Source organism: Apis cerana, linkage group LG7, assembly GCF_029169275.1.
Source record: "Apis cerana isolate GH-2021 linkage group LG7, AcerK_1.0, whole genome shotgun sequence".
Lineage (NCBI taxonomy): Eukaryota > Metazoa > Arthropoda > Insecta > Hymenoptera > Apidae > Apis > Apis cerana.
The window spans coordinates 422,272-445,151 of NC_083858.1; the positions used below are offsets into that span (position 1 = coordinate 422,272).

At 30.9% G+C, this 22,880-nt stretch overlaps 1 protein-coding gene and 1 long non-coding RNA gene across 3 annotated transcripts in view; one reads left to right on the forward strand and one right to left on the reverse strand.

The window, feature by feature from the left end:
- Nucleotides 1–226: 226 nt before the first annotated feature.
- The window catches only part of LOC107994565 (octopamine receptor beta-3R-like), a 109,163-nt gene continuing 86,509 nt past the window's right edge, over nt 227–22,880 (forward strand). Inside the window, exons 1-3 of one of the 2 annotated variants that reach the window (XM_017051545.3) lie at nt 227–812; nt 7,622–8,978; nt 10,983–11,220. In XM_017051545.3, the coding sequence (XP_016907034.1) occupies nt 8,334–8,978; nt 10,983–11,220 (883 nt within the window). In that variant the 5' untranslated portion in view covers nt 227–812; nt 7,622–8,333. The remainder of the gene's footprint in view (nt 813–7,621; nt 8,979–10,982; nt 11,221–22,880) is intronic. The other variant, XM_017051544.3, reaches the window with a different exon arrangement.
- On the reverse strand, nt 6,467–7,728 carry LOC114577067 (uncharacterized). The gene is made up of 2 exons (XR_003696816.2): nt 7,588–7,728; nt 6,467–7,224 (listed from the first exon to the last, which is right to left on the reverse strand). It is a non-coding gene; the product is annotated as an uncharacterized LOC114577067 (long non-coding RNA).

Sequence of the window (22,880 nt, forward strand, 5' to 3'; positions counted from 1 at the left end):
GCACCCAATCCAGTGGACGGAAAGCAGAAATCATTCCGGTCGCTTCTGCCAATTAACCTTGCACTTGCCAGTGCGACGCTTATCGTGGCGAAGAGGGTGGCATCCCTCTCCGCCGCTGCCGCCCTTCTTTCTCGCCAGAAACTTGGTGCATCGCACCTGGCGCTCGGAGGGGGTTGTTTTCGACGTCGGTGGCGCCATCCACGGCGGTTGGCCAAATCAATCGGTGTCTTCCCAAAGCGGACAGTGCGCTCTGACCCGCTGAAACAAGCGGCCGGCCTCGCGGCTCTGATCCGCGATCGCGTTTCTACACGGTGTATGTTCGAAACGATGAATGAAAATATGCCGTCAACCCTTTCCTTGCCGATCCACGCTTCGGATTTTAACGTGGCCTGCACCAAGAACCGATGACCTCTCGTTTATGCACGCGTCTTTTGAAACGAAATTCGCCGGTTCGGCACGATGAATACGTTACTCTTCGGTACACACCGTGCGGCGAGGACAAAGAGAAATATCGAGACAAAGGGTTGACGTCTCGCTCGAGAGTTCGTTTGTTCGTTGCTCTAATTGGAAAGGATACACGAGTGCATGGTAAAGGCTGAGCAGAGCTCAACACGCCGGCGGGAAGGTCAGTTTCCGCTTGAAATGTCCGCGGTGAAAGTGTCAGGGGGGTATTAATAGAAAGGGGATGAATTTAGAGGGTGTTGTTTGTTTCTTCGTGTTTGTTGAAGATCTTTTTGTGATGTTGACGAGGTGGTCGTTTCGATGTGAATGCTTCTCTCTGCGGAGATAATGCGGTGTTTATCGGCCAGAGGGTGAGTTTTCAGGGTTAGTTTAAGCGACGATTGTAAGGTATTTGGAGATTGTACGCGTATATACGATTTTTATTCGTCTTGTTGATGACTCGATGTCTCTGTGCCAATGATTGTTCGTGAATTCGAGTAGGATCTTCGTTAAAGGGTAGTTTTCAGAATTATTTTGTATAGTATTTTCTTAAGATTTGTTAATTTATAAAAATTTGGTAGAAAAATGCTTCATTGCGTCGTATTCTTTGTAGAGATTAATAAAGCGATTTACCAAGGTGATTATTTTTAGATTGATTTAAATATTATTTTATTAAAATTATAATATTTCTTAAGAGGGTTGAGAGATTAGGGCTTTAATAAAATTAAATTATAAGAGGATAGGTAAAATAATATGCTTTGAAGAGAATTTAAATTTAAAAATTGTTCTAAGAAATATTCTGCAAGAACTTTGGAAATTGTTTTTTAAAAACGTTTCTTTATACATAAGTGAACAAATAATTATTGTGAAAGAGTTTAATTTTAGATATTGAATTTAGAATTGAATTTAGAAAAAAATTTCTAATAATACGGTGTTTTAGTACGAATATCTTTCTGTAAATTTAAATATACAAAAGATAAATTTTAATCTCTTCTTTTATGGATAACTTCCTGACATTAATACATTTTTCATCAATGATTCCTTCAGATTCTTGTCTATAAATATACAAATTATGACGTTTTATCTTTTCAATTTTTCTTTGAATATTCATTATTTCGATTTATTATCTTTAAAGTACGTAAAATTTATAGACATGTTTATTAAGAATGAATTAAATTCTGATAATTTAATTTTCCTCTTTCGGAATTTGATAATATTATTGACAATTTATTATCGATAAATATTTCAGCGTGAATATTTATACTTTATCATTTATTTCAAGCAACAAAGGATTTCTCAATCATGTATCTAAAAATTCTTTTAATAAGTTAATTATTGTTGCTTATTTATTATTTTCGAAGTATGTAAAGTATGATACAAATAAATGTATATGTATATATATATTTTTTTTTACTCGATTGGAAATGCTAAGTTCGAATTTTCGGTTGAAATATAGGCGAAATTTTTTTTCGTGGTTCCTCGTCGTTATCGTGCAATTATTAAGTTTTTACAACGGTATTTGAACTGGCTTCGTACATTCTCTGTTGCCGGAAGCAATTTACGTGTTAACTTCATGACTCATCAATCGATTTTTTAAAAGAGAAATGTTTAAAAAATGTACAAATTTCAGATATTCCAATAATAATCGAAGAAAGTAAAATAAAAATAAAATAAATGAAATTATTATGCTAAAATTACATGATATTAAGCTAGAAAATATTAAAAACATTAAAAACAATATAAAATATTCGAAATGAAACATTATTCATATACGATAAAATATTTGAAAATATTAAAATTCTTTTAATTGCTTTTTCTTGTAATTTCCTTGTTATTTAATTTGGAAAATAATGAATAAAATTAAAAAAATATATTAATGATATATTTTAATCGAACAATATAAAATGTTTAACGATGCAAAAACAATTTTTTTTTTATCAGAAGAAATAATTATATTGCACAATTCTTCGTATATTATCTTCCGCAATAGAGATTAAATTATTTTCCATCGAAAGATCTTCCATTGCATCGAGAACATACTTAAGTACATGTGTATTTGTAACGCTCATTGTCTCAAGATTTTCCATTGGTAATGGTCTGTAACTATTATAGGTTTCGAGGTTAAGTGTAATTGTTTCTCGATTTTTCTCCATATTTATACACGATGAATAATAAAAACCATTGTTATCGCTAAAAAACATTATTCAACTTTTCTGAAATGAAAATAGCTTTTCATTAACATTGAAATATGAATGTCATTAAGTTAAAGAGGAAAATTTTTTCTTTTCTTTATCACTGTTGAAAAGAATCTTTATTGCTATTTAAAACATTCATTATTACTCAGTATTTAGTAAATTGAAAAACAATAATATATAATATATATTACAAATTTTATCTAAGTGTTAAATCATACCTTATTGTAGATTTTAATATATATATATAACTTATAAAGAAGATATGATATAATACAAGAAGGAAAGAAAGAAAGAAAGAAAAAGAGGATATAAGGAGAATGAAACATCTGTTGTCAGACATGTTACAATTGAATAAAGAAAGTATCTTCTTTTAAATTATTTTCAGAATAGTTAATACCACTATACGTGATTTTTTGTCGTATTTGATTATTATATAAGTACATTTCTTTTAGTATGTTTTAATATATTTCATCCTCTCACGTTTTTATTATTTGTCACTGTTATTTTATACGTTATGTTTTGTGACAAAGCGAGATACAGAGGATAATATAACAGATAGAATTGTTTCACTTTACTTCCACCTAATTTCATCTAATATAAATTTCAATTATTTACTATTTAATATTAATATTAACGATTAATAAAAATAAGTCTCGATTTTACATTTTATTATTTATCTATTTCATTTAATCCTTCAAATGTGCCCAATGAATATATAAAATCTTGTAAATGCTTAATTCTTTGCATTCCGTGTACTGCAACAAGATTTAGAAGACTTATAAATGAAACGCTCTTATATACTTCAAGATAATTCATATTGAGCTTCCACGAACAGATGATTGACAGTGTACATGGTTAAAAAAAAGAAAAAAGAAATTATTAAAAACTAATTCAATCGAAATATCGATTATCCTTACTCTAAAATCTCAATAATTACAATCCAAATTATTCGGGTATGTAGATGATAATCGAATTCCGATTATTTTCCGGATATAATCCGGAGGAGATATTGGCCACCAGAGATCAACTCTAGTCCAATTAGTAATTGTTCTGGTCCATCGCGTAGCTGGGAGGCGTTACGCTCTCCCACATCGATTGAACACTAGCTGTCATGCTAATTGATCATGGTTATTCGCATTGGATTGTGAATTTTCGTCCACAAACCTTTTTCGCACGCTATTTCTGCTTGGCGTTGCACCCAAACACAGAAGAATCGTGTTTATTCAAACGCAAGATGGCCGTTAATAGAACGGTTATAAGGATAATCGGTGAGATTGTTCTTGACTTTTTTTTTTTATTCTACCGTTTGTTTAATTGGGAAATTGAAGTAATTTTCTTATCTTGTTACGTAAAGTTTTACTAGTTATCTAACAACGAGTAACAGTAACACAATAGTGCGTTCTGTTATAAAATACTTCTTATAAAATTTTGTTAAATCGTTTGTATTATCCGAATCGAATTGAAATCGATACCGAAGGTAGATTGGAAATATATATTTTAAACTGTAAAATATTATTTGCGATGTTTAGAATCATTCTTATTACTTTTTAAATACACCTTGGATACGAAAGATGACATTTTACGCGCAGAAACGATTATGAAATTTGCATAATATTAAATATACATAATGTTATTAGGGTGTTATTAAATACATAGCGTTTTGCATTATATCTTGAAAACTGAAATCACGCAGAAGCTAACCTGATTAATTTTACCAAGATGAGTTATTTAGCTTTTCGAAAGTTAATAATTAATCATATATTTTAACACGAAAATTAAATGGATCTTCGGAAAATAGAATTTCGAAGAAAATTGATTCTGAATTAGCCATTTATAAATAAAAATATATTTTTTACAATTAAAATTGATAGTGATTCTGCATTTTCAACTTCTCTTTGCCATCTCTTTAAAGACTCAGTCCAATGAGCTAACGACTCGTGCGATTAAGTCGAAAGAAACATGTTTATGCGTGTGTGATATAGTTATATCTCTATCTAGAACATCCTTATCTCTCTTTTTTTCTCAGGATTTTAATCGTACGATCGTAATTGCGCGAAAAGAAGAATGGAACGATGCAGCTTCATCTATCTTGAGACAAAGAAAACAGAATAAAATGGTGTTTTCGTCTCGCATCGTTTTCGTTCGTGAAAATAAATTGCCTCGGATTCGAATATTGTAAAATTGAAATTGAATTTCGCTAGGGCGACCCTGTTAATTAACACTCTGTTCATTTCGCCAAATGCGGCTAACCTATTTTTTACTCAAGGAAGAAAAGAGAGAGAGAGAAAAATTTGGGTTTCGTATACGAACGTGTCCGTTGCATTTGAACGGAAAAATGTCGGCTGTTTTGTTTTCATAGCTTTTTCTTCTTTTTCAATTTCGTTTGTCATTTTTCTTTTTCTATCAGTTTCGTTTCTTTTCAAACATTCGTATTTTCCGCTCGAATATCTCCACTTTTGTGTAGGAAATATTACTGAAAATTATTTATCGTTCTTTTTATAATTGAATAACAATTTATATATATTGTAATTCTTTCTCTTTTGACTTTCCCACGAAAATATTTTATTTCTTATATGTCACAAAAGAATTAGAATTATAAAATATTCATTTTAAGAATCTTTAGATGTCGAAATAGAATTTATTCAACTTAACTCGCAAATACAATAATTTCATTTTTATTATTTTCCTTTTCCAGAAAAAAATCTAATTAAAGGAATCAAAATATAACTATTTAAACAATGTTATATTTTATTATAGTATTATTCCAAGAGAAGCAAAATTTGTTGAAAATATATTTCAAGATCTAATTTCCATCTTCTCAAGTTTCAGTTGTATCTACTTGTTTTACTTACTAATTCTGCTCTTCATAATACAATTAATCTCGAACAATTAGAAATTAACACGATTTAACGAGAATGTAAATTTGTCATGTAAAGTTTCTACAGTTAACGCTCTCCATTGCGAACTTTTCCAAGAAATGTGAAAGAGTTTGCAATTCTCTTATTCGAGGCTTTTATTCATCTTTCGAACCATAATAATTCTAAACGCTTGCTTTTTACGTGGCCTAGTTTATTCGGCCATTTTCTAGGCCTAGGAGGATCACATCTGCGTAGTCATATCGCGCCTCGAACATTTCGACGGCAGAGAACAATGTTTCCTCTTTCGCAAAATTCCCCATCGCTCAACATCTGTAGAAAATTGTGGAAAATTAATCGAATCCCACTGGAACGGAGACGAACGATAAGAAGAGAATTCGTGGATATTCCGGTGGATGGGCTCGAATCGGACGTGTCCAGTCGGCGGAAATTAGTTCACGGTTGAACATAAACAGGAAGTACAAAGCGTGGAAAGGTCGGACCCTACAGACCATGTCGCGAGACGTGGCCGCCGATAAAATTGTTCCACGATCTATCCTGTGCGTTTTATACTTCGAAGAACGTCTATCGATTGACATACATTCCGTCTCCTTTTCTGGCATCCACGTGCTGTGTGGGCGATTTGTTCCGCTCGGTTTCCACGTCCTATCTCTTTTCATCTCGTTTCCTACCGGTGGTTACGAGATTGGATTTTTGCTTTTATAAGATGTCGATTAAAAATTTGACCACAGTTACGTATACGTTTCCTCGATGTCGAGAACTATTTCAGTCCGGGGAAAGAGTTTTCAATTTATGTTCCGTAGAATTCGAAAATTCTACGGATAAAATTCCAAGTTCTATAGGAAAAGGGAAAACTTTTAATATCTTTTATTGTAGAAGGATGTTTATATAGTACGAGATAGATATAGATGATAACGAGGAATAAGAGAAAGAAAATGATCTTTTAGCGAAGAATCATGGATTTGAACTTGGCTCATATATTTTCTTGGTTTTTACATTCGTGCATTCGTATTCGATGAAAGTTTATCTCACACGAATATTGCGAAACATCCTATGATTTGTCCTATGATAAGACGACTTTTTCACGAAGTGGAATTTTAAAAAAAATAAATGTATTTTTTTTCTCAGTCGAACTTTGATATTAATAAAATTTCAGCGATCTCTCGTTTGATTATTTTCGCAGATTATTTTCACTCATCTTCTCTCGAACATTTGTCGTTGGTAATTGATATTTTTTTGAAATAAAGGAGAAAAAAATGAACGAATTCTTTCTAATCTCACCACTGTTAAATAATTATTCGAATATGTTATTAAATTGTTCTCCATTTTAACACGGCTCCAGGAGTGGTGAGCCAACTATGGCGACATCGGTTGTAATTAAAGGTCCGGCGAACAGGGAACAGCAAGCCGGAATTCGCCCCTTTCATTGTATTCGCCTCCTCGTCCCACAACGATGCGGAAAAGTATTTCATCGTCGCGCTGCGTAATTCCATCGGCCCTCTTGCAATCTTCTTCGCAAATAGCCCCATCTCGGTGCAATCACTTTTTAACTGGAAACTACGGCCAGACCGGATGGCAAACTTTTTCTTACCACCGTTTCCCCGGAGATAGGGTGATCCGTCATCGATGCAATTTGTAACGGAAGTCCACAAAGGATGAACTTGTCACGGTGTTGAGTGAAACATTTGTTGCGCTCTTCCACCCGTTGCATCCTGGAAACGATAGAATTTTTATACCCGTTGCTACTCGTGTTTAGACACGAGAAATGATAAAAAAAAGAATCTAAAGTTTCTAAAGATATATTTGGAATTGTTGAAAATTCTTTCCTGGATAGAGGTAGAAAGATTTGGGAGAAAATATTATTTCTTTTATTTCTTTCGTGCGATCGATCGTTATTACTCAAAATATATCAATTTTAGATTTAAATTAGCACAATTAGATTTTAATATTAAAGAAAATACACGGGAAAAACTTAACGGAATAATTCTATATGATTTTACGTATCTTATTTATCTTAATTATTAACGATAAATTAAATTATTCAAAATTTTGTAATGAATTCTTTGATAATTTACCAATTGCACGTATTCTCGTATTTCTGAATTGCAGGAATTACGTTTCGAGGCAGAGACACGAGGAATTAGGCTAATGCTTTCGATAGCCATCGTTTAACTCGATAAACAGACATCGTTCTGGAACACGAGTCGTACAACATCCCAGAGATTGGACTCTAATTTTACAGAGTGTTCTCCAGTGAAATCAAACGTACAACTCGAATAAAAACAATCTTTTCCCTTAATGAATCAAGTTGGAAAGACATTTTCTACTGACATTACACGAGTCCTCCTCGATCAAAGAAATTGCGCAACCAAATACATTGGACATTCAACAATGGACATTCAACGACCATGGTCAATCGCCACGAATGCGCGTACGTCATTGAGGAGAGTCCTCGTTCATTCGGGCAAATGCGTCGAGACCGCAACCGTTTCTCAAAGAAGGTTCCATTGGAGGAATTCCCAACAATTACATCTACCTTCCATACACCATCTAAAACAATATCTCGAGGAACTGAATCAATATCGTCATCGATTACGTATTTATCGATCTAAAAACAGATTCTAATAAATAGAGATCACTTACCAAAAGAGGCTCGACACAATTTAACTTCAAATTCCAACAATCAACCACTAACCTACATTACCAACTATTCGAAACTGAGGAGGAGAAAGTGCGACGGCGATGATCGTAAACGATCAGGCGCGTCGCACAGCCATGATCGAGTAAAATTGCTCGAGCGGAGCATCAACGGTTCATCACCATGTTGAACGTAATGGCAGCGATGACGACGAGTCTGCCCAGCCGAGTGGATCCCACCCCTGCGTCTTCCAGCAACGCGAGCACCCCGTCGAGCACCGCCGCGAACAACGTCACCTCGGTTCCAGTGGAGAACCCCACGGTCGAGAACCTGCCGGAAAACGTGAACGTGTTCGTGGTGGTGATCAAAGGCATCGTGATGGGAAGCATAATCACGACAGCGGTGCTGGGCAACGCTCTCGTGATCGCCAGCGTGAGGAGGCACAGAAGATTGAGAGTGGTGACCAACTGCTACGTGGTGAGCCTCGCAGCCGCGGATCTCCTGGTGGCTATGTGCGCGATGACGTTCAACGCCTCGGCCGAATTGTCGGGCGGTAAATGGTTGTTCGGCCGGTTCATGTGCGACGTGTGGAACTCGCTGGACGTGTACTTTTCCACAGCCTCCATTCTTCACCTGTGCTGCATCAGCGTGGATAGGTATTACGCCATTGTCAGCCCTCTCGAGTACACGGTGATCATGAGACAGGGAACTGTGGGGTGTATGTTGGGTAGTGCGTGGATTTTGCCCGCTTTGATCAGCTTCATACCGATATTCATGGGTTGGTACACCACGCAGGAACATTTGGATTACATGGTGAAGAATCCGGAGGTGAGTTTGACACGTTGATATTTCGATTGTATTCAGATTACATGTGAGTTTGAATACTCATCGATTCATTGTAATTCTAATGTGTGTATGCCATGTATTTTTCTCTCAAACATTCGTATAAGCTTTTCTTTAATATTGTAAAAATATCACGAACTATGGTAATTAATCACCAAACGCACAAAGTACTCTCTTAATGGATTCGCAATTTACGATGTCCAAAGATAATATCGCGTAATAATTACACGTCAAAGTGACACGTTTCGTCGGACAATCTTTCATATGCATTATACAACGTGACTTTCGGTCGACTAGATACCTGTAACGTGTCTGCTTAATAAGCGTTCCGACTTGCATACCAAATTATGAATACTGACAATAATTCCTCCGGGATAAGAGGATTTGTGCAAGGCTTTTGCTCAATTTGCATACGCGTGCGTTATAGGCAAATCGACCAATCACGTCCTTCACTTGGTCCACCTAACTTGCACTATTATTTCCTTGATTGGCTAATTTGGTTATGCAATGGCCGAACACCATCGTAAAGATCCCATCGTAAATTCACGAGTTATGAGTCCTAAAAAATTAAATTTATAATATTAATAATCGATTCTTATTTTCTAGAATTATATTAATAATAAGTAAAATTATTCGTTAATCTGATTGAAAACAATTCCTGTTATGTTTCTGCTCGTGATGAAAACGTCAAGCGTTCGTGTCTGTTTCACCAGTTGGCTAGACAAATCCAATTTAAATACTCGACTATAGTAAAAATAAAGTAACATCGAAGCGTCGATGCTCCATTTGCTCAAGTACTATTGGACGATACAATTATGCGTAGTTTTTCCATCAATTTTTTAACGAATGTTTTTGTAAATCTTCGCACTCGTAGATTTCTTTCAACGAATCCGATTCATCATAGGATAATAATTTTATAAAAATTTCGATAAAAATTGAAAATAGTCCGAGAAAATAATCGGTCGATTATTTTATTTTATGCGTAATTACGTAAAGTCAAATTTTTTAACCGAAGCATATTTTTTTTCGATAAATATATTTATTGGAATTTTTAATAAAATAAATAAACGTATGATTGATTTCATTGTTTGTTTAATTGAAATTGAAAAGTGACGCGTTTCTTTTAATTAACGTTGACTTGCGGCACAAGCTTGACTAGGTTTATTATTACGTGGATTTATGTTTCAAAATGAAGTTTACGTAAGCGCGGGGAAAAGGTTTCATCTCATTATGTCGCAGATTTAACATAAATTCCGCATACACGACAAGATTACCATTACGAGGAAAATTGAATTAAAAATTTTGCTTAACCCTTGATGAAAATTGGAACTCGATCGGACAATTTTCTATGCCATTAACCTTCATGCGTTGTAACAAATTTATTACTGTCATATATTTTTTAATATACCTTGATTATATAACGGAAATTATTCTATCAAACAGAGAAATTTTATTTTTTCGAGATATTTTCAAAACTATATACAAAATGTATTCTCAATTTGAAAGGCCAATATCAATAGGATGAGATTTCTATTAAGATTAGACATCTAATATGTTCTCTTAGCTATCGAAATTTTGACATAATTCTAATTAAACCACTTCGCATATACTTAATCCAAGTACCCTTTGCACACCCTTTATACAATCATAATAAATCAATAATCTCATTTACTTATATAATCACTTACGCGTTAGCTTCCAGCAACAGCACAACCGACGCTCTTTAAAGCAAAACATATATAATTTTTGTGTAATAAAAAATTTAAATAAACATTTTGCACAAATAGCAACATACGTATATACATAGCAATATTGAAAAACACGTGATGGATATTTCATTTTAGGATCTTTGTAAGTCATCGAAGCCTCAGGTGTTTTCACTCTGAGCATTACTATCTTAAAGCAACCCTTTGTAAATCTCGTATCGATCGGAAGATAAATTGCAGAGACTGATGCGCACGATGTTGTAGCGTATCCCTATCGTTGCAGGTTTGCTCTTTCGTGGTGAACCGGCCATACGCTGTGATCAGCTCGTGCATCTCCTTTTGGATACCTGGCTTGGTGATGATAGTGATGTACTGTAAGATCTACAAGGAGGCGGTCAGACAAAGGAAGGCGCTCAGCAGGACGTCGAGCAACATCGTGCTGAACAGCGTGCACCATCACAGGTCCTCGACCAGGCAACACCATCATCAGCAGATGCTGCTTCAAGCGGCTGCCGAAACCGGTGAGTTTGCACGATTACACGTAAAACGTTTTAGCGTTCCTGTTTTATTGTTAGAACGGTGCATCCTCTGTCGTTTCAAAGTCATTTTCCGACGTCTCATTCAGCAAATCTGTTTCATTTTCTCTTCTGATTGCCCAACTTTGGGATATATACGTCTTTTCGAAAGTAATAAATTTCATTTAGATGAAGAAACGTGTTTTATTAAAAATAATAAAAATTAATATTTAATTGAAGGTGTGAAAAATGAATTTTGATAATTTTCAGGTTATAGAATAAGGATATATTGGGTGTCTTTTCATTTCTTAACTTGTTTTATTGTTAGAAAGTTTTAGACGAATTTCCATAGCACGAAGGTAACCATTGTTCTAGTTTTCATAGAATACTTAATAGGATGAAATATTCAAAGTTAAAATAAAGACTTTTAAAAGGCATTCATTTGGAAAACAAATGACTTTTAAGAATTTTAAAAAAGGGAGATTTATATCGTGTTAAATTTAAAATGAATCATGCAAATGCAGAATTATATTACATAAAATATTAGAATAATTTCTTTCAATTTTACGTCATAAAAATAAATAATTTAACGTTTCGAAATTAAAATGTTACAAATATCTAATCCATGTTTCTCAAAGTAATTACGAAATAAGAAATTTTCATTTACCTTTATATTTATACAATTTTACACAATTCATTTTATATTTTTCAAAATAATTCGCAATCATTGCGTGCTATTCATTTCAACTGTGCCAAGCTTCAAGCTAAAACATCGATCGAACGATCATGATTAATTTTTAAATTTTTAAATTAACCGATCAGTGATCGGAATATTTGGAAATATCGGAAGCATCGATAATGAAAACGAGTGTTAATTAAAATTGATTACAAAAGTTGCAATTTCTCGCCTCATTTCGAAGAATTTTTATTAAAGGATTAATTAAGCACGTGACGTAATATCTAATATTTGGTGATGAAAGATTTCTTACAAATTTATAAATTTTTCACTAAATTATTTTCATTTTTTCTTAGCTTTTTACATTCTTTAAGAATGAAATTCATATTGTTAAATCATGTTATAATTTTAACAAGGATTAATTTAATGTTTTAATAAGAAATAATAAGAAATAAATATATTAAAGATGATGAGATACGTAATTAAATTAATAACACAATATTGTAATTATTTGAAAAAATAATGGATCTTCTTATTATAAAATTATATGTACTTATTTTTATTAACAGAACAGTTATCTTTTATTTATTTTTGACATATCTTTAATAATAATAACATAAAGTAATATTCTTCCATAACACTAATTGATAAATTTTTAATATTGTTATAAACATAATAAATTTCCATTTGTGAATGGGACACAGGAAATTTATGGATAACGTATCTCATCTATCTAGGGACGATCTAGTAATGGTTATCCTAATCTTACTATTATTACCCATGAATCTTACTATATAATTGTTGGATCTCTCTCAGAACATTGAGCATCATAAATTTCGATTTATGAAAAAAGCAAAATACATTTTCTACAAAATTAAAAAATAAAGCAGATGAATACTAGAGAAAATTATATAGAATAATATAACTGAACTTTCTAATCATGTAAATCACGTAAATTACAAGTCGCGAATAAAAGTATCTCGCGCAATCAAGTTTCGCTAAGAATTTCAATAGGATTCAATTAAAAAACAAAAAAAAATAATATATGAAATTTCCACGAGATTCTCGAATGAAGAATATTGGAAGAAATTTCCAAAAGAGCATGATTTCCGGTTGACGAACAACGTTAACGCGAAATACTTCAAAATCTGGGAGAAGTCGCAGAGACGACAGGAAATTGTATTTTCCTCGGCATTTTCGGCACGAGTCTGTGCACGGTATTATACAATATATAGTTTAACGAGATAAGAGGATTTTGCAGGAGCATTCACCGCTTCTTTTCTCCTTTTTCTAAAATTGCAATGACGGTACAAGGGCGCATCGTTGGAGAAAATAACAATCGGGGAAGCGAGTATTAGCGGACACTGAGGAACAAGGCGGAAGACCGCGACGACACGCGATTCGTAAGACGATTAACCAGTGGAAGAAAGATTATTTCTTGTGTAATCGAGTTGGAAACACGTCGAACAAGAAATTTCATCGATGTTCTTCGTTTTTTCTTCGAGAAAAAGGAACATCAGGCACGAATCGTTGAAATTTTTTTTTAATTTGAATTATTTCCTTCTAATAATAAGTTAGAAGATGTGTTTATATTACACTTTTTTAAATTTTAAATTAAATTTATGTAATTCTATGTGAGAACTTTTGGTTGAAGATTCAACTTTTTATAAAAATAAATAAAGCATATAACGAATGATAACAAATGATAAAATTATGACGAAAAAGTTGTCTGAAATTAAATTTCCTTTATTTATTATCGATCATTCTTTTATTATTGTATACAAAATATTCATAATATAAATAAGATCAGGAAAATAGAACGACTCAAAATAAGAAGAAAATGGAAAAACAAAATAATAGTAAGAGCTTCATTTTTCAGCAAAACGTATTTCAATCAAATACAGATACATCTAGTTTATTTCCAAATGGATATGAATAGATAATGTATGGAAGACAGATCTATATGCAAAAATAAATAAAAAATATAGAATATAATATTTTCTTCAAAGCCTCATTTTTGAGAAAATACAACTAAAACATTCGAATGCACATTTGCCTGAGCAATCGTTGATCATTTCACTAATAATATATATATTTTAATTGATCAATTGATCATTTGACGAGTTCATTTGTCAACATGTTCTAATTTAATACCTTTCTATCAATTATTTAATCATATTTCATTGGAAATTAGCCAAATTTATTTGTATTTTGTATATTAATATATTTAAATTTAATTTTTTTAATAACAATGCTTTCAATCTCATTATTAATTTTCATCTCGTTTTGAATCATAGAATCTCTATATTTGGAATGATTTTGATCGTAACTGCTCAAGAGATTAAGAAGACTCGATATAAAAGTATTCCATTGCTATAAAAGTATGTATTTATACATCTTTGTTATTCTGCAATCTGTTTCGATATAACGAGGATAAAAATATCGAATTTCCGATAAAGCTTTCGAAATCAATGAAAAATACGTGAATGTTAAAGTTTACAATTGTATTTTGATCGACAGTCACTGCGGTTTACAATTAAGGGCGGCGATTGAAAGCGGTTAAAACGATTGAACCGATTAAATGGGATTTTGCGGTTTCCTGATAAAGTCGTGGTTTTCGGCTATTTTCGTTCGCATGTTGGATGATGATAATCCATTCATTCTAACCATTATAAACGAATGAAAAAACTGATTGATTTCGAGGATCGTTAAAACGGCATTCGAGTTGACATGGATAGGATTTGTTTGTACGGTGCAGCATTCTGAGAAACAACAAATATTCTCACAAACGTATCATTTTCTTCCTTCCATAATATTTATTTAAAACCATCGAAATGCATTCTTTTCTTTTCATAATAATTTAAATATTTAACAATGACAATAATTTTTAATTCAACAAATCATACATAAATAAAGAATAGCTAATTTTAATTTTGTATTATTAATTGATAATTTAAATTTTTGATCAATTGTGCATCAATGCATCAAAAGTTTTCATTTAAGCCAACAGCAAGTCTATGAAAGTCGGAAATCATCCAAAATATAGGTGTATTGTACGTATGAATATTGTTTGCAAACGATAAAACGAACGCTTTGTCTTTGTTCATACCGGAAAGTGAGAGTCGAGTTTTAAACAAGAACGATACAATGGAGCGACGTGAATATATAGTGTGAATATACACTGATCAAATGTGAGTGTTGAGACAATCGAAAAAAAAAGGTATTAATATAAAAAAAATTCGCAAAATATCGTTGAATAATTTGAATCGTTACTTGCTATATTATATCATTTCTTTATTTTTTGCTTAGAAAAATCTTATCTATTTGTTTATAAATATTTTATTCGATTATTATAATGATTTTTTTGAATCAATAGAATGTTTTATATTCGTTTAAAATTCTATTATATATTATATAAATTATACTCGTATTATACTCGAAATAGAAGGTACTCAAGAACAAATATAGATATGTATTATCGACCACACAATCGAAACATATGAGTTTAGTTCTCGGTGGAATAGTTGCAGATTTTACTGAAAATAATACATTTTAAGTCACAAACTATCAAATGGATAATTTCTATAGCAATAATTCTGGAATACTACTTTTTACGTCAAACATCAAGTAAAATTCAATTCGATAAGAATAAATAGAAATTTGTATCTAATCTAAAAAACTAATGAATTTTCAAATTGGAAATTGAATTTAAAATTATTTTAGTATTATTTTAACCCAAAGTATTTTATATTATTCTTTTCTAATGTGATAGTTGATTTCTTTTTTTAAAAAACTTAACTTTCGAATATTATTTCGAAAACTATAAATTTAATTTGAATTTTAAATAATCAAGTACTTAAATTGTTTGGATTTTATAATGTTTCACGATGAATTTTGATCAAACAAAGTCGTTGGTTGATACGAGTTTCGTAAATCGAAGAAACGAATGAAATACGTCATTGTGACGCATTTCGAACGTGACGAAAAAGGAGGAAGTGGTTAATATGACAAACAATAAACAGAGATTTGCTCGATTCTATATCGTCTTTAATGACCCGTCATTAATATGTAACACCACGGTACGTGTCGGAAATTTACGAGCGCGCCTGTTCAACTGCAGTTGCAACGAAATTACGAATCGACTGCAAGTCACCCTCCTCTTTCCCCGGTGCGCAGAGGACTCGTCGGTCAGCCGACCTTGACCCTCAAACGTATCCTGTCATCGCTGCAATTTTATTCCGGTTAAGACTGAAAATTATAGTAGTGGAGAGATTGAAGACAGAAAATAACGATAATTCAATTTTCAATTTTTTCCAAAGATCTTCAAACGTCTTTCAAATTTTCTTGTGTGTGAATTTTATCGTTGGACATTTGAATCAGTTTACATGTCAAACGAAATTAGGTTAACGGAAAATATTTTGTTATTGCACAATTACTTGAATTAAAGTTTAAAATAATACTCATAATAATACAAAATAATACGTGTGATAACAATGGATATGAAATTTTCAAAAAGATTATGAAGATTTATTTAAAACGATAAACTATCTCTGTGTATCAATATTTTTATTTTTAACTTTCTATAGAATTTCATATAGTTTAATTTAAACTTTCAACTAAAACTTTCATTTATAACTTTAAATTTTGTATTTTAAACTTATAACAAAGATGATTAAATCAAAGAGAATGAAAATAAGCTATGATGAATCAGTGAATAAAATGAAATAATTTAAATTTTCGTAGGAACGTTTAAACAATTCTGTCGATCGCGCAAACTAGATTTGATCTAGAGCGACTCGAAGCCGTCGCTAATTCCGACTGGAGGGCGTCAGTAGTAACGGATCGCATAGATCAGCCATAAGATTTCCTGTGTCTCGACCAATGACCTTGACCTAGCACGATCCGCATCATCGTCGGTATTCGAGGTGAATGGTGGTTAGCAGATCGAAAACGGAGGGGTGGGTGGCCGTGGAAGGTCAGGGTGACAGTTACCGACGTATTTTTATTCTTGGAACATTGCTAGTGCAGTTTTATCGCTGAGAAGTTGTTTTCGGTTACATAAACAAGGAAATTTCCAGACTGCACGACGACAAAGAAAAGTGGCTCGTTATATTCTTACACGAGAGCAGCAATTAGTGTTTCAAAGTTAATTCTGAAGAGTTTGTAAAAATTCATTTGAAGAGATTGCAATATTGTTTTATTTTTATCTTGTTTCATTCCTGTTAGGAATGTATGTTTAAATTTTTTATCAAATACAAAATAAACGATGAATTTTAATTAAATTGCGCGATTAATATTCAAACACAATAAAATTTTTATATTCGTTATCGAGAAAATATATATTTATTTGTTTTATACGAATATTAATTTCACCATTAAATTACCATATTAATCTATGTAGTAAACCGAAAATATTTTTTTTTCCTTTTTTTGTATTTCTTGAATGATATATAAAAATTTGAAAATACAATTCCGCAGAATTTTCTTCTTAATTTAAATAATGTCATTTCATTTATCTTAATAACGATGTGAAATTAAATTAAATTTATAACTTTAAAGCGAATAGAATATATGGAAAAGATAAGCTTGATCTATATTCGTTAAATAATTTGAAGTGAACACATTTAAATGAAAACAATTCGAAACTAGAACAAATTTATTTATTAATTTTATGGAAAATAAAGAACGAATTATTGTGTTTGGAGAAACAAAATTTTAAGCAATCCTTCTAATTCTTGAACGTTGAAATTATAACAAAGAAAATGGACACAGATACGGATTTCCGCAACAATTAGCAAAGCTCTCAGTGGCGGACGTTGATAAATTATGGTTCAACCGCCTCGAGAGAGTGGCATTGTTGGATTATTCATACGTTTTAACAACAAATTGGTTATTTTTATGTGACTCGTCATTGTTCCAGTGAAATCTTGCTCGACAATATACACTGTTCTCATCTGGATCATTTTTCAAGACTTGTTCAATTCTCATCCATTTCACTAATTAAAAAAAAGTTTAATAAAATATAGTATGTCATTTATTACATGCAATGAAAGAACAACATTTCTTTGTTTTTCCTTTCAATTTGTTATTCAAGGAAACGAGATCATCAATATTTTGATTATTTGCATAATCGAGAATTCAATTTATTAATTGTATTTTATGTTAAAATTATATGTTATGAAAAAATAAAGTAAAAAATATATAAAAGATAACTTGAAAAAAATTTTATCCATAGTTTCAATGTGTCAGAGATTTGAATTTCGCCATTGAAAATTTTCTTTTTTATTCATTTTGAGGGGAAATTAAGGAAAATTTTTCAAGAAACAAATATGGCCACGACGAATTAAACGAATAGTATTATTACACGTACAACTTATATATATCATTGTTTATACCATGCATTTAACTTTATTATGTACATTTAATATTAAACTATGTACTTGATATTTCGTAGATGATTGGACCGTATTATCTTTTCTCATCTATGAGATGCTTAACAATATTTAGATTAGCTCTATTATCTATATTACCACTACAATTGCATGTTAAAATATGTTAATAATATTATTTGTGAAGTTTTATATGTCATTAGTAACGCAATTAATGTAATTCATAATTTTCATCACAATTATATATAATTAGAAATGTTGCGTACATATTATTATAAAATAACGTTGAGGTACAATATTGTTATTTGAATAATTGCACAACTTGGTAATTAAATGTGAATGTGAAAGCCAAAAATATTATTTTTATAAAATTATCTTTATAATATATATATCACGTTTTTCGTTTTACTTCAATCTTTTCATTTCGATATCAAATCGTACTTTTCTAAACGATCAAGATCAGACTCTACCCCCTACGACTTCTATCCCTATTGGTTGCATAACAAATAGGGTTAACGTAGGCCATTAGAGGACGCTCACGAAATTTACGGTGGAATGTTTTCAAATATGTATGTATATCGCTTTATACTCGAATTGACAAGTAGGACGATCGATATTCGACGGAGATGCATCCTCTCCTCCACTGCAATTCCTGCTGCACTCATGTCAAATTCGTGCAATCACGTACCAATATCTATTTAACGATCTATTTTTATATGTATATTCTCTAATTATTATAATAATTGCATGTGATTAGAAAGAAAAAGAAAAAAATTATAAAAGTTAGATGTTTTGTCGTTTCAAAAAATTAAAAATCTTCAAATTTAGAATTTTCATTATAAAAATCGTTTTCTAGTTCAAATCTCTTGAGCGACGTTTATTAGAAAATTGTTTAAAATTCGAATTCGTGTGTGGCTGAATTGAAAATTTTCTTCGTATTACGTACAACGGGTAAAAGAATCGAACAATTTTATCACAGATGCGTACGTGATTTCAATCATCCTGATTTTTGATTCGATTCTCGTTCTCATCCTCGGAATCATTCGATACTTTCAATATTTGCACTAATCACTCCCTTTAAATCGGTAATATCGATTGCTTGCAAACAACGATGGAATATAATCAATATTATTGCAATCAAGTTATGATTCGAAATTAAGGAATTTTCCAATCTTTCTGGAGATTTGTTCATTTTCAATAATTTAATTAATATAAGAATAAATTTTCAGGAAATTGGGTCATTAAATTTTAAGCGTTATACGATTATGAAAAAAATATCAATTTAATTTAATCAATAGTTCAATTTTAATTTTTTTATTTATTCATTTCTAATCATTTTAATCGTAAAAATAAGCAAATTTAAAAATAGAAGCTCCTAATGTCTTTTTAATAATATTTATCATTTTTCAATAACATTTAAAAATGCGATATAAAGATAGTATTTTGCATTGCTTAAGATAATAAAATAACAGATATTGAATCAATTTTATGTGTGACGATGAAACTTGAACATATAAATAGAAGAAACGTCATAACTGATCTATCAATCATTCGATCATATCAGTTGCTGAAGATCAATTTTGTGAGTAACATTTGAAATAAGATCATACAAGATTAATTCGAGTCTTACCCTCGAAAAGATAATAAATTCTTCTCATTCCGTCACAATTCTCTCATATTACATTATATTTCCATTTTCTTATTTTCCTCATATTCCTTCTTTCCACGACCAAACGTATTCGCGATAAAAATAATCAATCGGTAAAGAATTAGTTCGTTCGATCCAACACGAATAAAATCGAATTTTAAAAGCAGAATTCTCGAGAGAAAATTCAAGAGGTCGAAAATTCTGATCGAACATGGTTGGTAAGGAAGCATTAAATCGGTATCATTCCCTTTATTGACTATATAGAATGTTTCTTCGTGCCGCAATACTATTATTGTTATCGTTAGAATGAAGCAGTTTTCTCCGATAACTGAATTGGACATTGGTAAATAAGTTATTAACAAGACGTTCCGTAAGTGAATTAAACGTTACTTTTATCCGGGATACTTTAATCCGATTAAAATCTTGAAAACACGTGGAAATATTTTTAATCGACATAAAAGTGACATTTTATCGGTTTTACGTGTCAATCTATATTGAATTTATAATGTATTAAAGTTACGACAGATTTACATAAAAAGTTAATAAAATTCTAGTCTTAATTATAGTTCTTATTTACATTTTATTTGTATTACGATTTCCTTTTTTTTTCAAAAAAAAAAAAAAATGAAAATATATCGTTATAAATATTCATACAGATATGAGAAAAAGAATCTTTAAACTAATATATTTTAATTTATTTTGTATTATGATACTATTTTATAAGATTTTAATAATTGATACTATCCTTGAATTAATTTTATATAATAATATACAGTTAAAATTTAACTTTTTATTTATTGAAAGAAAATGATTTCTGTTTTTCACATCAGAATATTTGTAGCGAAAAATTTGTTTTTAAATTTTTCTTAAAAAAAAGAAAGTGAATTATTTTAATATCTTATATAAAGTACGATAATGTGATTACATGAGAATAAGTAAAAATTGGCAAATAGAAACAGCGGTTCCTCGAGAGAATTTTAATCTCAAAGGTTTAGTCTGAGATTACGCTGAAGAGGAAAACGAGAGAAGCTTATTAGTAGTGATGGGATCAACTTTAACATGTACTTGTAAATTCAATCAAATCCTACGCAAAAGATTCATTTTATGAACTTCGAATCTGAAAATGAATAGTTGCAAATTTCGAAAATCTACTTATAAATATTTCGCTATTCGAATGAATCAAATTTTTTTTTATAAAATTATAATCTTTCTAATTCTATTAAAATAATATTTGATTTTCAGTATATTCTCCTTAAAAACAAAGATATATCACATTTACAAAATAATACTATTTTGAGACGCTTTAATATAAAACTAAGTCATGTATGAGAATTAAAATAATTTCAAAGATTGAATTGATTTTAAATGAATTTCTATTTCTAAATTATTCGATCTTCCATCCTATTCAATTTTTCAATTTACAAGTACTCATATAGGATTCGAATCTGTAATATTTTTCACATCTACTTAAAAAAATCTTTCTTCTTTTAGATATTTATAAAGTATCCGAATGGTCTGGTCTGACAATGTTCAAATCTACTCGCGATATGTTTAGTTCCATCGCTATTTATTAGATGAAAAGCGCGAACGCGCAAGCTCACGAATACATCACGAATACATATACGACTTTGGACCTTGCCACCACTTTTGCCATCGACTTGAAGATTCGTATCTTAATAGTCGTTTTTTACAAGCATGCAACGTCGGTTCGAGCGAGCTCGACCTTAAGCTCTTCTTGAGTTAGTGGTGTACTTGCACGATATCGAGAGGATAATGATTCGAATTGGAAATTTTTCGTATTCCCGATCAAAGATGAATTCAGGTAATGTGAATTGGAGAAATCGAGAAAAAAATGATGGAGAACTTATTCCAAAATACGATCAAACACGATTATTAATTATTTATTAATTCGAAAGTTTAATTAATTATTTATTTAATTGTTTTCCAATCATTGGTATTTTAAGCGAAATGTATTAATTATTTTAGCTATGGAAATAATTCAATTGATTATTCGTGTTTAAATTTTCTGTACACGATATACATATAATTATGCTATAAATTTGTAATTTTTAACTTTAAATTCTATTTTATAGTTTTGAACAAGATTATTAAGTAATGAAGTATTTAAGAAAAATAATTAAATAAGATAAGATACCAAAGTAAAACGAAAAATATAATCAAAAAGATTTTAAATAAAATCTCTTCAATCCCTATTGTTAATGATTAGATTTATAATTTTCTAATTTTTTAAATTCAAGAAAATTCACATAATGCTTATTTCAATATTTTTTTCTATAATAATTAAATTCAATAATAATATTAAAATAAAATTATTTTATTTTAATATTATATTATATTTTAATAAAATAAAATTCAATTCGTTAAATTTACTTCTTACTATTCAATAATCAAATTAAAAATATTTTTTTAATTAACGTAAAAACTATCTTTCCACCCAATCCGTCTATACGTGATCAATTTTCATCTATTAAAAGCAAATTGAAAGGGATATACATCAGAGTAAATGAAATAGAATCGCCGAATAATCCACCTTGACCATCATACTTTTAATAAATGTATCGAACCTGACCTGGAAAAAAAAAATAATGGAAATTTGATTCAAGAAACGAATCGAGATCCGAAAGTAGTTCGCCATAACAATCGCTTAACTTAATCGAATCGAACATTTTCTGACGTTGTTTAACTTGGTTAAGTGGCACAGTGGGATATACCAGGATATGTTAGAATGGAAGTCGATTGAATTCGGCTCGATCGGAAGAGATCGGTTTCAACCACTTTTACACGTTTCCAACCAAGTTCGATCGGTTTAGCTCGACCTCCAGACTCTTTGGCGCTATCGTGCGATATATATCTGCGATTCATAAATAATGAACACTGTAGATACGAGTAAATAATCAAATATTTTTTTTTCTTCGTTGTCACACGGAGACAT